Here is a 16,885-nt window from a genome sequence, read left to right as displayed (position 1 = left end):
ACTTTAAAATGTTGATCAGGGTGTGTGTTTAAAACACTACAGTATAGGATTTGGTCATTGAATTAGTGAAGGTAGCTTTATTTTACCAAAACTGAAGATAATTTCATAGTGGGTGATCACAAAAAGCTTTTACCTCAATATCAGGAAAAGTACAAAATAGAAATTGGATACTTATAAACTTTTCAAGGACAAATGAGCATTGTGTTATGCTATAACACTTGATTTTTTGATTGTTGAATTCTTTAAAGAGTTAGTGAAAAGGGAGAAATGATGCATCTAGTTGATTTACATTTGAAAAGTGCTTAAACTGAACTTTTTTTTAACAGGTTGTCCCAGAATTTATTCTAAGGAGTATTCTTTTACATGTGGTTTGTGAAGTCATTTTTATTATATGGAAGGTTACTGTGACTGGTACCTGTGTGCCTCACATAGCCTTTCAGGCAGATAATTGGTTGAGGCAACATATGGATTAAAACATTTTGTTGGTAGTAGCAGAGCAGAGATTTCTTATGCTTATTCAAAAATTAAATAAACACGGACCTATTCCTACAATTAAATGATAGCTGAAATTATTCTAAACTTCATGTATTACTATCTTTTGTTGTTGTATCAATTGTGTCTGACTCCGTGATTTCATTTGGGATTTTCTTTGTAAAGATTCTGGACTAGTTTGCCATTTCCTTCCCTAGCTGATGAGGAAATTGAGACAAACAGTTTTAAGTGATTTACCTAAGGTCACACAGCTAGTGACTGAGGCTGGATTTGAAGATGTCTTCCTTACTTCCAGCCCAATGCTGTATTCACTGTGCCATCCAACTGCCCCTACCATCTATTAAGCTGTGGTTTATTGCTCTGGTATAGGGTAGCACAATCTGAAATTGATGTAGAAGCAAAGAGAGAATAGTAGTGTTACCCGAAGAATATGTTAACCTGCCTGACATTGAAGTCACTTGGACTAGCTTTGGGAGCAATTACTTAAAAAATGTATTTTGTCACTCAGAGTTTCCTTACTCCAATGACATCACAAATCCAAATAAAAACACCATAGATGATTATGATGATGATCTGACAGTTATATAGTACTTTCAAGCTTTACATACCAATTCTCATTTGTTCTTCATAATTATCACCAAGTGAGTACTTTAAACATATGATAGATCATATAGTTCATTGGGGATATGATTAGGGTTTTGATGTTAAAAGGTCTTACATTATCCCCATTTGATAGATGAGGAAACTTGAGTCAGAGAGATGGTGATTTCTCTGTGAAACAGTAAATGCCAGAATAAGTATGTATTTGTTTCAAACCCAGTGGTTTGTTTTTAGGATCCCATTGCCTCTGCTGCTTTTGCATAATTGATCTAAAATCAGATATGTAGGCTTGTCTATTCTGTAAAAAATGTTAAATTGTAACAATTAGAACTAGTATCTAATTGGTTTATCAAATTCTTTTTCTGCTGAGAAAATTATTGGTATAAAGTAATGTGTCTAAAACAGCAATAAATCCCAGCTGGATGTAAATCCTACTCTTTGTTGGCACACCTTAGCCTCTTATTCCAAATCTGTGTTGATTCATGTTGTCTAGATAGATTTTTGTGGCAGATATGTAGATATATATGCTTTTTCATTGTTGTTTTTTTTTAGTTTATTTTGCTTAATGCCAATAGGAAACTTCCTGGTATTGAAGAAGTCAGCTTTGTTACTGGGTCACTGAAATACATAAAAACAATGTAAGCTTTGCAAAGTGCCTTCCTCAAAACAATCCTATGGGATTAGTAGTGTTAAGTAGTCACCTTCGTTTTACACTTTGAGAAAACTGAAGATCATAGTAGTTGAATAGACTTAGCCAGGGTCAGCACAGCTTTGTCAGTATATGATCAGGGATTCACTTGATGTAAAGGCCTACATTCTTTTCATTGTCATTTACTGCTTCTCAAAACAGAGATAGTAAAAAAACTTTTATTAACTTGCAAGATGATTGGGAACCAGTGTTCTTGTCAAATGGATAATGTGACAACTTTCAAATACTTACAGACTATCACAGCAAGTCCTAAGCTTGTGGAGGGAACTGTGGGCCACTGGTGGGAGAAGAGTTATATATTGCAGAGTCATCCTTTTTAGTCTGGAGGGTCCTGGATTTTTTCTTGCATTTAGCTTTGAGTATTCCAGATCATTTAAATAGGTAAAACTCAAAATGAGGGAGTATCCATCGATTGTGGAATGGCTGAACAATTGTGGTATCTGTTGGTGATGGAATACTATTGTGCTGAAAGGAATAAAGAACTGCAGGAATTCCATGTGAACTGGAATGACCTCCAGGAATTGATGCTGAGTGAAAGGAGTAGAACCAGGGAGAACCTTATACACAGAACCTTATACATCATGGCACAATCGAATGTAATGGGCTTCTCTACTAACAGCAATGCAATGACCCAGGACAATTCTGAGGGACATAGAAGAAATAACACTATCCACATCCAGAGAAAGAACTGTGGGAGCAGAAATGCAGAAGAAAACCGTGATCGATCACATAGTTTGATAGGGATATGATTAGGGTTTTGATGCTAAAAGATCACTCTACTGCAAATATGAATAACATGGAAATAGGTTTTGAACAATGATAGATGGATAACCCAGTGGAATTGCTCCTCAGCTCTTGGAGGGGGAAAAGGGGGGGCGGGGTATGAATCATGTAACCATGGGAAAATATTCTAAATAAATAAATAGGTGAAACTCTAGCATGGTTTTGAACTCTTCACTTGATAACCAGGTTTCCAAATGTAGGAGACTGGAACCTTGAGTCAAGAGTGGCCTGCATGGCTCAGGGTACTTGTAATAATCCATAATTATTTTCAGAATGGACTCAATTGACTTTATCAATAAGTGCTTTAAAAAGAAATTTATTATGTGCCAGCCATGGGGGAAAAATAAATTGGTCCCTGCCCTTGAGGAGTTTATGTTGTTTTATGAGACAACATATACACATATAAAAATATATGTAAAATATACATAAAATAAATGCAAGGTAATTTTGGGGAGGGAGATAGCGCTGTGCCTCGGACAGTTAAGTACAATGTCCAATGTACAGAAATTGGCTTCTAAGAACCTGAGGTTCATGTGTAGGGAGTGCATTCCGGTATGGTGGGCAGCCTGAGCAAAGGCACCAAGTTGGGAAATTGTAGGAATACTGTTAGTTTGATTGGATAGAGAGTTCATGATGGAAAGAATTAGCATAATAAGGCTAGAAAAGTAGGTTGGAGCCACTTGTTTCAAATAAAACCAGAGGAGCCTGATATTTGATCCTGGAGATAATAGGGAACCTATTGAGAAAGGAAGTAGTTATACTTGTGCTTTAGAAAAGCCAGTTACTTTGGCAGCTTATGTTGAGAATGGATTATAGTGAAAAGAACCTTGAAGCAGGGGAAAAAAGAGTTATAAAGATATTTTAAGTCTAGTTGTAAAATTTAAGGAGTGCTTTGTATGAGGGTGCAGGCAGTGTGAGTGAAAAGAATAAGAATGGATGCAAGAAATAAATCTTGCAGAAGTAAAATGAACAATTTGTATATCATATATTTGACTGAGCACATCTGGTTAGTTTTCTTTTTTTGACTACAACAATTCCCATTTTTTTTTCTCCCTAAGGAAATTTATATAACTGATTTGCAAATGCTAGGGGTTTTTGTTTTGTTTTGTTTTGCATTGAACAAGCACAGCATTTATTTTGGGCCATATTTTATTGGTGGGGGGTGCAGCTAAACTTAGCTTTGTGTTTGTATCTTTGCATTCTGTAGCATGTCTGCTGGTGATGTTTTCCCATGGTTTTTTGGTTTTGGTTCCCATAGCATATTGGTTTTTTCCTGATCCAGAGGAAACTGTCGCTAAAATCCTGCATTTTGCACCTAAAATTCTCAATCTCTTTCCTTTGCATCCTAATGCACCTTGCAAGCATCAATTAAAAATTCCCCTGCTTCTAGAATTCTAACAGATATGCTTCTAGTTTCTGTTCCTTGATAAATTTTCAAGTTTATAATTGAATTTTCAAGTTTACAGAAGCTACGAACTTTTTATCTTATCCTTCCAGACAAATATTACAGTTCCTTATTTTTCAACAGCTTCCCAAAGGCTGAAAAATTTGCCTCGTACTTCCCTCAAAGCCAAACAGTTGCTTCAAACTTCATCTGCAAAAAGAGGTAACTACAGCCTCTTCCTAAGTTAAAGTTTCAACATATGGTAATAAAATATTACACTTTTTGACATACTAAATCAGTAATAAATATTACAAATTAAACATTTTGTTGAATAAAAGAATATTGCAAGACTAATTCTCAGTTAATTGGATAGATCCAGAGGAAGGAGGATTTTTCTACAGAGGTATGTATTGTTGCTACTCTTTGTGACATGTAGCACTTAACATTATGGAATCTGACGTTTTCCTTCCCAGAGAATAAACTTTATTTTCAGTTAATGATGGATGTAGACAAACATTTTAGAATGAATAATGTGATATTATATATGCTTAAAAGAGAGTCTTTGCTACCTGGGCTTATAACTAAAGAGATTTGTTTAAGGAGGCCAAAATCAATCTTTTTAATTTTAATTGTTATAGTTTTCAGGATAATCTCATTCCAAACTTTCTTACTTTTGATGAGATTTAGACAAAGAGTTCCCTCCCAGATAGGCAGAAAGAGATTAGAAGTATTATTGGCCAGCTAAGAAATATTTTAGATCTAAGGTTGAAAGGGACATTTGAAAATAACCTCCTCCAAATTATTTTACAAATGAAGAGACAGTGACTCACAAAGTTATAGCAGCTTAGTCAGGGTTGCATTAGGTAGCAGAGAAACTTGAGTCCTTTGACTTCAGATCCAGTTAGTTCTCATCACTGCCTGGTTTTTTTTGTGAGAGAAATGGACAGTGAAATGGGATAGAAGAGAAATATTAGATCGAATAAAAGATTAAGAGACTGGGAAGGGAATATAGAGCAAAGGAAAAATAGGAAAGTTATATAGAGCAGAAGATTTGAATTTTGATTGGAAAAACATTGAGCTGTTGAAAGTAGATTTGGATATCTTATTATTGGGGATATATCATGTATCATGAATATTTTAGCAATGTAATAAAGAATAAGTTGGGAGCAAAAGATGTGTATGTTGTATCCATAGTGTATTATATATATATATATATATATATATATAACAGCCTCTTGGTAAACGCTTATTGGATAAATTAAAATAAAGGTGAAACAGAAAGAGAAAACAGATCTGGAGGGCAAAAGAGATTGTAAGCAAAAGAATCCTAAAATGATGCAGATTTAAGTCTGGAGGGATAAAAGGTTAAAATGATGAACATTAATATATACGAGTATGGACAGTTTTAGTGAGTTCAAAGAAATCTAATTTAATTTTTTTTAAAGACCACTTTATATTTAGAAAATCTAAGGAGATTATTAAAAAGTTTTGATGAAGTCCTGTAGAGTTGTAATATGTAATAGGGGAAACAAGATTCAGGGACTATATTCCTAACTTTTTGAGGGTTATGTTGATTGATAACAATTGCTATCCATAAAATTTCCAGTTTTATGAATATTGTTTTGGTATCAGATTAGCATATAATTTAGTTAAGTTCTCATCTCCATCTACCTTTGGTGTAGTACTCTTAATTTTCTAGAACTTTTTGCCTTTTACTCATTTTCTATGCTCACAAAATTCTGTATTTTTGTTGTTTTTAAAAGTTGACTCCGGGGGCAGCTGGGTAGCTCTGGAGAGCCAGGCCTAGAGACCCAGGCCTAGAGACGGGAGGTCCTAGGTTCAAATCTGACCTCAGACACTTCCCAACTGTGTGACCCTGGGCAAGTCACTTGACCCCCATTGCCTACCCTTACCACTCTTCTACCTTGGAACCAATACACAGTATTGACTCCAAGATGGAAGGCAAGGGTTTAAAAAAAAAAAAAAAAAAGTCGACTCCCTCTTGATCCCTAGACCTTATTTTCCTGTCATATTTTTAATATGATTATTTATGTTGTTCAGTCATTCGGTCATGTCAGACTTTTTATGACCCCATTTGGAGTTTTTTTGATGAAGACACTGGAGAGTGGTTTTCCACTTCCTTTTCTGAGGCAATGTTGTTCAGTGAGGTCAAATTTGAACTCAGGTCTTCCTGACCCTAGGCCCACTATGCTACTAGCTGCCCAATATGATAATTAGTAAATGCACATTTTAAAATGCTCTTTTCTGGATGTTCCAAGGTCTTCTCCCTACCAACTTGTTTGGATTACCTTCCATTTCCTAGGTTGAATAATTGTCCATCCTGTTCTTTCATAGAATCTTGCTAATTTATATAAGAATATTTAGACTTCCACAAAATTCCTTTCCACATCTATATCCTAACCCCTTAGTGACACCATTCCAGAAAATCTTTATTCCTCAAAGAGTATATGTATAGTTAAAATAAAATGTAGGGAACATAGAAAGATATGGAGGAGGCAGCTAGGTGGCTCAGGATTGAGAACCAGACCTAGAGATGGGAGGTCCTGGGTTCAAATATGGCCTCAGACAGTTCCTAGCTGTGCGACCCTGGGCAAGTCATTTAATCCCCATTACCTAGCCTTCTGCCTTAGAACCAATACACAGTACTGATTCTAAGATGGAAGATAAGAGTTAAAAAAAAAAAGATACATATATTAGATTTATTTACTTACATTAAACATTTTTTTAAATAACCTTTCCTCTCCCCTCCAGAGGAATATGGAAGGTTGTCTAGAAAGTAAACCTTTAAATTCTTTGTTTTTCCCTTTTTATCAGTAAAACAAAAGTTCCATAACACTCCCCTCCCACCCACCCCCCCAAAAAAACCCACCACCAACCTTAGTAAGAAATTATGGCATTTGAAAGAATAGTAGGTAGGCTTCCGAAGAAAGACTTGGGAGAGGGTTATGGAAAGCCTCTTCTGGATAGAATTAGGATTTATATCCACAGAAGGGAGGACCTAATGACATTTTCCTCCATTATTTGCAGTGATCTAAGCATATAGCTTTTGATCCACTGTCATTTGTTTTGACTCTCTAACTTGACTCTTATCCTACTCTCAAGTTCTTTCCTCCTTTCTTTGCTGGAACTTCTGCCTTTGAATATGGGAGCAGACAAAAGGCTAAATTTCTAATCTTTTTTTTTCCCCATAGAGAAATTGTTTCAGGTACTATTTTCTAGGAATATTGTGGCTTTAATAAAGGTGACTGGTTTATGAACCCACTAACAAATGGTCATCTAGTCTTTGTTGGGAGACTTATGATGACAGAGACAACGCTTCTTGAGGAAGCCCATTCTACTTCTAAATGGCAAAAATATGAGTTTCTGTTTTTAATCCAGCAGAACCTATCTCTTAGCAATTTAGACATCATAGATTTAGAGTAGCAAGAGGCTTTGGTTCTGTGATACTTAACTTTTTTTCATTGTTATAATTCTAAAGCCTATCCCTTTTCATTGTTTTTAAATAATTGAAGCAGATGCTAAATTCCAGTTCTAGGTTAGGGTTACATTCTTGCTTTAGGTAAGTTTAAATTTGACTTTACATAAAGAAACCCACATTCCCTCAAAAAAAAAAATCTATGTTAATTTTCCTGTGCAGTATTTGTGCTTTCTCTCTCCATTACTACCCCTCAGGTCAATCCACCCTTTTAAAATCCTCCAAGTGAAAAGCATTAGAATGGAGGCACCACAGCTGTTCCAGGTGGGTGGGGCTTGGCTTGAGATCTCTAGCAGCTATAAAGGAGACACCTACTTGGATTCCCATCTTAACTCCCAACCTCAGACAATTCTTTCTGTGCTCGGGTATCTCCTGTCTGGCCCCCTCATTCCCCCTCTGGCCCTTCCCCCTGCATGCTCCTCTTGTTCTTTTTGCCAGGTCCCCAAATGTCCTTGAAACCATGTACCGAAGTGAGACCATAGGCATGCAACCCCATTTCTGCCTCCCTCCTTCCTTTCCCAGATCCAGGGCAAATTAGAGGCCTGTAGAATGAGCTACTTATTTAAAAAGCAAGAACTTTCCCCCGCCCCCTTGCTGAAGACCATACAGAAAACGTCAAAAATTGTATTCACACCTGGATCTTCTAGCACATTTCCATAGTGGTTACTTCAAAGATCCATTCTTCTATGAGACAGTCCTTTAATAATTAAAGAAAGCTATCATGAGAAAGCAACTACTACTTCTTTTCTTTTCTTTTCTAATCTATTTCTAGTTTTGTTTTGTTTTGTTTTTATATGTAGTCTTTTTACTATAACATATTCTCTAAACCTTTTATCATCCTGGCCCTTTATAAAGAATCTGGCTTCTTTTTGCCCCATAGCAATTGCATGCAATATTCTAGCTTGCTCTGATCAGGTCAGGCAGCAGGCCTGTATCATATCCCTTGTTTAAGGTATTCTTCTCCTAAAGCCCATGTGTGTGAACACCTATTTTTTCTACCATGCCATACTGTCTTAATAAATGAGCAGGGGAAGAGAAGGGAGGGGAATAAGCATTTTTAAGCACCTTCAGGTGGTCTAGGCACTATGCCAAGTTGATTCTCACAACAACCCTATGAGCTAGGTGCTATTATTATTCCCCATTTTATAATTGAGGAAACTGAGAGAGTGGGGGAGGGGGGGAAGGACTTGTCCAGAGTCACTCATCTAAATGTTTGTGACTAGATTTTAATGTAAAAGACCTATCTCTAGGCACCACCTTTCTGCCTCTGCACAGAGTTTCTTTTGTAGTAGAGTATCATTTAGATAGCTCAGCTTTTTAGATCTTAACCCTTAGTTCTGAAAAGGCAAAACTCTTGGTTCATTTGGACCAATGATGACTTTTAAGCATTAGTTGAGTCCATAGGAAGTTTTAAGCCTTAGCCTGGGTACACAGAAAAATCATTTAGGTGGTATGGAGTGGGTAGATTTGTCTGGATGGAGTAAAAGATACTGTAAAGAACCTAGATCTCTGACCTAAGAGGAGCCAGTTTGCCCTAAGTTTTGTTTGTTTTTTTTGTTTGTTTGTTTTGGAGAAAAAGGCCTTTCTGGTTGTTAAAATCAGACTGGGCACATTTGGCTTTAAGATAGAATATGTTTGATATGGTGAATGTGATTTGAATTTGGACTGCTCGGACCTGGATATGAACAGAGGAAATATACTAGTAGTTGTGTTTTTCCTTTTATCCAGTGGGGGACCATTTGTTTTTAAAACACAAAGGTGGGGAATCATTAGCCACCTATACCTTTTATAAATTATTTTCTAAAATATTTTAATGTTTTAAATAATCATTTCAACATTTCCATTGACAAAGAACAGAAAGAGGTTTGTATATGTCTCATTTCAAACAGCTTGATTTTTTAAAAAGAAAGTATATATAGTCAGATCATCGTGTTAGTTCCAAAGTTTCTCACCTGTCTAGGTTGTCATCTGAACTTCCTGCTGATTATGTCTTGCACATCTCCCACTCCCCCCCCCCCCTTTTTCTTTTTCTTTCTTTTTTTTGAGACTAGTTCATTCACTTCTGACTCTTCGTGACCCCACGGACCATATCTGTCCATGGGTTTTTCTTTTTTTGGCAAGGATACTGGAGAGATTTTTCTTTTTCTTTTCTACTCGATTCAGTGGATCCTTTTATCAGGCATTTAGAGCTTCAGTGATTTGCCCAGGGTCACACAGTTAGGAAATATCTTAAGGCTGTATTTGGACTCAGGTCTTTCTGACTCCAGGCCTAGTGCTCTAATACTGGACACTCTGGGACTACAGCTGCTTCTTATTGAGATTAGATCTCCCTACACTGGCACATTGGCATAAGAGCTTTGACCTATTCCATTTCCATGTTGGAAGAAAGGGAGCTCACCTTTCCTTTGGCCGCCTCAAGAGGGGCTCACAGTGTAGCTCAGTGTACTGCAGCTCGGCCTCTATCTCCCTGGTAACAAGAAAGCCAATGACATCATTTTCTTTAAGTGCCTTTTGTTGGGGGTTGGGGGGGTGGGATTGCTATTACTAATGCCCCTCTATTTCTGAAATCTCAACTCTTATAAGGAAAGAGAGGATTTGAGCAAAGGCAGACAAGGTTCTGGAACTCTGCAGAAGTGACTGGGCTGTTTCTAACAGACAGTTGAGCCTTGAGTCTTGTCTTGTTTCCTGGGGTGGATCTAGAAGCTTGGCTTCTCTCCTGTGGCTTTCCTTCTACTACATCTTATCATCATACCTGTTGCTGTGGTTGTCCTATTTCCTGCTGGCTGAGAGATACATCTACAGAGCTGCTTGAATAAGGCATCTGTCCCTGAGAACCTCTCCCTGAGCCCTGTTCCTGCTTAGCTTCCAACCTAAATACCTCTGTTACTAACCAAGGGAGGATTTGGATTAGAGGAGTTTATTTACATTAGGGACTGGGACTTCAGGTAGAGAGGCAAAGAACAGTGTGGCCAAAATCTCTCTGAAGGCTTCTTGTGAGGGAACAACTGTAGATTTGTTGGGGAAGGTTAGTTAGTAATTCTAGATAAGATTATCCAAATTCCTTTTCCTACCTTCCCTTACTTTAATAAACCAAACCATCCCTGTGTTTTTTACCTCTGCTTAGACTGTATTTGTAACCTGTCACATACCAAAAAGGCATGAGTTTCTCATTAAGTTAAGTTTTACAGTATATTATATAAAGTTATGAAATGCTTAGCGGGTGTTCCAAGCAAAAAAAAAAAATGCTAAATGCTAGGGATGCAAATACAAGAGAATGAAATAGAGTTCCTACTCTCAATGGTTAGCTAATGAGAAAGATGAACAGAAATAACAGGTTGGACATGGGAAGGATTATAAGGTGAGCAAGGAGTGAAGTTACTATAGCCACACAAAACAAATTCACATATCCTAAAACATGTGTACCCTGGCTACTCAATTACTTTTCTTTTAAGGGATGGGAGGAATGCTTCATCCTCCATGCCAGTGATGGTGAACCTTTTAAAGACGAAGTGCTGCCCTCCCCACACACACACACAAACCAAGTGCACCCCACCCCTTTACCTCATGCAGGGGAGGGAGAAAGCACTCCCATTGGGCCAAAGGGCAGAGGGGTGGGTGAATTGAGGAATGTCCTCAGTGAGAATAGAGAGGGGAAGGGGAGGGGCCCAGGCACTCTGCTCCCCTCCAGCTCTGCTACCTATGAGCTACCACCTTACCCCCTGTACACACCCATTGGGCTACTGGGTAGAGGGGCAGGAGATGTGGAAAATGTCATCAGGCACAGTGGAGAGGTGGAGGGGAATAGCTCCACCCAAGTCCTTCTACCTTTCTAGTAATGAACTGGGTGGGAGTGGCAGGGTGATTAGTGATTATATATCCATCATTTGAGTCTTTGAAGATTATTTTTCATTCCCCCCCCCCAACAGACATTTATTTGTTTGTGGTATTTTCCTGTGGTTACATGCATGATTCATGTTCTTTCCCTCCCCTCTTCCCTCTCCCTTCCCAGAGCTGACAAGCAATTCCACTGGGTTGAAGGTTATTTTTCTTTACAATGTTGTCATCATTCTGTAAATTGTTCTTGGATTTTGTTCTTCTCATGGACTGACTTCATTGTAGTCTTCTCAGGCTTCTTTATTACATTCTTTTATCATGATTTGTTTAGACATCATCAACTGATGGGTACCCTCTTATTTTCCAATTCTTTACTATAACAAAAGTGTTGTTTTAGATGCTACATGTATACACACACACACACGTGCATATCCTTTTTCTCTTTAATTTCTTTGGAGTTATTGAACCTTATTCTTTATCAGTAGACACAAAGGGACAAAGGATTTGTTCCAGATTGCTTTCTAGGGGGACCAATCTGTAGCTTCACCTATCATACATCAATTTGTTTGTCCCATCTAATAATTGCCATTTGCTTTCTTGTCATTTTGCCAATCTGAGGGATGGGAGACAGCCAGATGTTTTACCTTTAATGGACCAGTGGCTTGGATGAGCTAATTCTTGTAAGCTTTAGATAATGACTCCTCTAACCCAAACCTGATACCTGACCTCATTTGGGAAGCATCCCTTTCTCTGGACTTAGTTGTACATTATAGACAACATGACCATTTGTACTTTGTCCAAAGCAAAGGAATTTTTTCGGAGCTAGATTATTGCTTTCAAATCATGTCACGTGCTATAGGTTGTTGATAAAACTTAATTTGAAAGTGTGTATATGTTCTGTAGAAATAAATTTCTGCAATGCCTTAGTAACATAACCCTTTGAAGGTAGAAAGGAAAAAGAAAGAAATCATTAGTTTTTCTACTTTGGATTAATTCAAGACATTAAGATTTCCTATTTTCTTTTATCTTGTTATCCCCATTATTTATAAAAATGTTATTTTTATTTAACACTTGAGTCCCTCATTTGAAAATAGTTGTATAGAATAGGTACAGTTTCATTACAGTTATTTTCTTTCTGTCTGATTATCTTTTGGGCAAATTGCTTGTGTATTTTCCTGTTCTTATATATCTGTGAATATATTACTGCAGCCTGTTCACACCCACCATGTGCCTCTCTATGGTCCTTGGTGTGTGTGATACTCATTTTTAATTCTTTAGAGACAGTTGTGTTCTGTGTCTTACCATATAGTAACATGTTAGTATTTAAAAAGATGGACCTTTCCTTTCACAGGAAGCTCGGGGTCACTAAAGGAGCTTTTAATTTTCTGAAAGCAATTCAGCCCACACTCCATCTCTTGTTCAACTCTGGGCCCAACTCATTGTCCATCTGGACGGTCTGACCCAGATGTACACACGGCTGGGTAAGCGCAATAGGATGTCCACTGAGATGCATGTTGAAATCTGGGCAATAGACATTCTTCATGCACTTGGTCTTCTGTGACTGGACAGGCTATTAAAAATAAAACAAAACTCTGAGTGATTATAGCTCTCCTAAAAAATGATAAATGGTGAGCAATGAGAAACTCCGAAGAACAGGAATGGACACATGGCAAGCCAGATACTCCAATAGGATAAGTGGTGATAGGTAGTGAGGAAAGCTTTCAGCATGTTGGGTAGATAGACACCTCCCTCTCTTCTGCCAGCTTATGGGAAGGGAAGCCGTGATCAGTAATTCACTGGATTGTTGGAGGTGACTCCTAAAATGACGAGAGCATACACAGATCCACTTTAAAACATTTATTAAGGTCCTACTGTGTGCCAGGCAAAGGAGAAAAAAAAGGCAAGGAATTTAGAATCTAAAGGGGGTAAGGTAGGGATGTCAGCAGCCAAGGTGCCCTCTTTAAGGAGTTGCCCACTGGAAGGAGGGAGGGGCCCCGGGGAACCAGAAGTCTGAGTTTCAGAATAAAGATGTTCTTGAAATGATTAGGAGGTTTGCAGCTCAATTACACCTGAGAATTGATAAGCATTTAATTTACTACAAATAATGAAATCCAGGCTAGCTTGGCTTAATTTTATGAGCACAATAAGGCAAAGACTTGAATTAGTCTGGCAGCCCCAATAGCTGCTCTGAAAAGAAAACCAGACAAAAATAGAAAGGAACACTAACAGAGGGATGGCCTGGTGTGGCTGTTCTTAAAAGGTATGTTGGGGCAGGTATATTGGGCCCTCTTGAACTATAACCGTTTTTTGGCTTAGAGACTGGGGATTTCATTCTTAATGCCATTGCTGGCAAGTATGGATATGTTTTCCCAGTATTATGAATTGGTAGTTGAATACAGTTTCTTAAAGAAACTATTCAGATTAACAGGGCACGGTGGGCTTCCTTTTTTTTCACCTATGAAAAACACATTCAGTGCCAGAACCAATTGTAGTAAGGAGGGTTGTGGGTGTGTGTGTGTGTGTATGTATACACACTGAACATGACTTGGAATTGGGAAGATGTGGGTTTGAATCCTGTCTCTGCCTCTTGGCTCTGTGACCCTGGGCAAGTATAGTGCATATAATCCTGTGATATTTACTTTATAATAAAAATATTTATTTTAAGGTACTATTTAATATTTATCATACCTTTTCTCCTCTCCCTACATTATTACACTTAAGGTTTTGGATTATCAGTGATCAAATTGTAATGATATTTAAAATATTTACATAGTATAAATAAAGGCTTTCTATCGAGGAGTTAACTTTAAATTTTCAAATAATTCCTAAAGATGATGACTTTAGAATGACTTACATAAAATTTTTTCTTTATTATCCTATATAGTACCTTCTCCAAGTAAATTCCGCTCTCCTGCAGCACCATCTCCTTTGGCACTTCGACAGCCAGTGAAAGCTTTTAGTAACCATGGTTCTGGCCCCGTTGGTGGTCAAGAAGCAGCACAACCCACTCAGCCTAATTCCTCACCTGGGCCCCCTGTCGTTCAGAATGTGGTCTCACCAAGCCCTGCCAGCAGCATCAATAGCACTACTCTTACTAGACCCGCAGGGACCACAGGAATGAGGAGTGGCTTGCCCAGACCTAGTGCCCCTTCTGCTGGGGGAATACCAGTGCCTCGCAGCAAACTTGCACAGCCTGTTCGCAGGTAAGTGGTCCATTTTGACATAAACAGAGTTGGGACTAAATGCAGCTTGTTCAAAATCTACATGTTGAATCATAGGCAAGACCTAAAGACATAGGAGTCTGAGTTTAGCTTTTAAAGCAATATAAAGAGCTTTTCAAAAACGTTGGGGGCCGTGTGGGGTTCTTGAGAATTAAACTAATGTGATTCAGAATAAATTTGGATCATTCACTTGGGAAAAGTGATACTACATAACACATATTTGTCATATTTGTTTATTTTGGATAAGTCAGAATGAATATTGTTTATGATGTTTTGATTAAAAAACTGCAGCTAAATCCCTTATTTATTTGGAAATGTTTTGTGCCCCTTCAAATTACAAATGATCTCTTACTTGCCAATTTCCATTGTCTTTTCTTGATCAACTCAGAAAATATGACAAGTGCTATAATTTATTATTAATAATTCTCATCCTATTTGTCCTCTCTGCAAGATTTCTCTCCTTTGGGTTTTTGTGACACTAATAATTAATCTCGGCCTTTCTCTTGATTCAGTCTGTCCTGGTCTCTATGCTTTATTTGTTCTTATTCATGTCCATGGATATTACTGCCATCTTCATGTAGACGATTCTTACTTCTGCCTCCATAGGCATGTACATGTGCCATATTAAGCCCTCGTCTGAACTTCAGAATGGCATCAACAACTCTCATGTCCTGTAGGCACCCCATACTCTGCGTGTCCCAAACAGACCCCCTGTTCCCTCCCCCCTCCCCATTACTATGGAGGCCATTACCATTATCCAGTTACCTAGTCTGCCATCTTCGTGCCACTCCTTGCTCTTCCGTACCCCAACCCTATCCAATTAGTTGCCATTTCTTTTTGTCTTTACAACATTTCATTTGTATATATCCCTATTTTTCTATTCACACAACCACAACTCTGCCCAATTCATGTTAGGCCCTCATAACCTCTCTTCCAGACTTGCAATTGCTTCCTAATTGTTGCTCTCTGCCTGAAGTCTCCCCTCACTCTAGTCGGTGCAGAGCTGATGATGTCAACTTTCCCTCCAGCAGCTCCCATATAACCTCTCAGATCACATACAAGCTCCTGTCTGACATGGTAATTCTTCACAGACTAGTCTCCTTTTCTGGTCTTTTGACATACATCACTCCCCTCCATACGCTCGTGTCATCCTCTCTCTATTCTGGGGCTCTCCCTCATGCATGAATGCTGCTCTCACTTCTCATCTCTTAGATTCCCTGGTTTCCTGCAAGACTCGACTCCAGCTTCGCCTTCTGCAGGAGGCTGTTCTCCGGCGTCTCTCCAGCTGCCCGGGCCTCTCTCCCCTCACCCCTCATCCACACGACACTTACCCTCTGCATTAGAATGGAAGGCAGACAACTATTTGGCTTTTTTTTTTTTTTTTTACTTTGTATTCCCAGCACTTAGCCCAGTGCCTCACACATAGTAAGGGCTTGCTTAGTAAAATGCTTATTAATTAGTATAAAACTATACTTATATTCACTTCACCTCATTTTATTAAAGTGATGTATTTGTGAGTGTGGAAGACTGCAGGGTTGGCAGAGAATCCTATTGCAAGTCGTTTTAATAAAGGTCTGATTTTGTATATGTAATGAACTTTTCATTACACATTTCAACTTTTAATAATGGTACCACTTTGTTTCAGATCACTGCCAGCTCCTAAAACATATGGTAGCATGAAAGATGATAGTTGGAAAGATGGCTGCTATTGACCAGCAGAGATGAATGCAGGGTCCCCGGCTTTATGGACGTCCCTTCACCAGACTAAAAGACAACCTTATATGCAGACGCTCCAGATGTTGACTTTGGGATCTGTAAAGTCCCAGCCCTCTCTGTCTTAATTAGCACAAACTGACAGAGACGATCAAGCAGCACTTTAATGACATTTAACATCAGCTCTGTTTGGTAATCACACAATCATTCTCCATTGAATCACTTTTAGTTCTGTTTACTAGAAAACCCAGTTAATTTTTGAGTATTTGACAGAGGCCAATGTCTGGGCAAAAACCCTAAAAGATGCCAAAGAGTAATTAATGCCCATTTGCATCCAAGAGTGTGCACCTTGGTGTACAAGAAATATGGTATAGTCAAGCTATCCAAAACATTCAGCCTATTCTAACTTTATAAAAAATACATTTTTCCCACCAATAAATGTGTTTTAATGAGAATTAATGTTCTGACTATAATTGTCTAAAAGTGGTGTTTTCACTAGTATTCAAATTACAAATTGAAAGGCGTTTCAATCTTTAAAAAATAGTACCTTTATTTAAAAGCACTCTAGCAGCTATTTTTTGGAACTATATTAAAGAAATGGTTTAACCCTAGTTGACATGGCATCATCTGATCCTAAGTTTCGGATGTAGCTA

At 38.1% G+C, this 16,885-nt stretch overlaps 1 protein-coding gene across 1 annotated transcript in view; it reads left to right on the top strand.

Moving 5' to 3' along the window:
• The window catches only part of SLAIN2 (SLAIN motif family member 2), a 76,021-nt gene extending 59,348 nt beyond the window's left edge, over window positions 1-16,673 (top strand). The window contains exons 7-8 of the mRNA XM_044680241.1: window positions 14,183-14,501; window positions 16,165-16,673. Of these exons, the coding sequence (XP_044536176.1) occupies window positions 14,183-14,501; window positions 16,165-16,231 (386 nt within the window). The 3' untranslated portion in view covers window positions 16,232-16,673. The remainder of the gene's footprint in view (window positions 1-14,182; window positions 14,502-16,164) is intronic.
• Window positions 16,674-16,885: the final 212 nt, after the last annotated feature.

Source organism: Gracilinanus agilis, chromosome 6, assembly GCF_016433145.1.
Source record: "Gracilinanus agilis isolate LMUSP501 chromosome 6, AgileGrace, whole genome shotgun sequence".
Taxonomy (NCBI): Eukaryota; Metazoa; Chordata; class Mammalia; order Didelphimorphia; family Didelphidae; genus Gracilinanus; species Gracilinanus agilis.
Note: the sequence above shows the minus strand (reverse complement) of the source record. Positions and strands in the feature narration are given on the sequence as shown.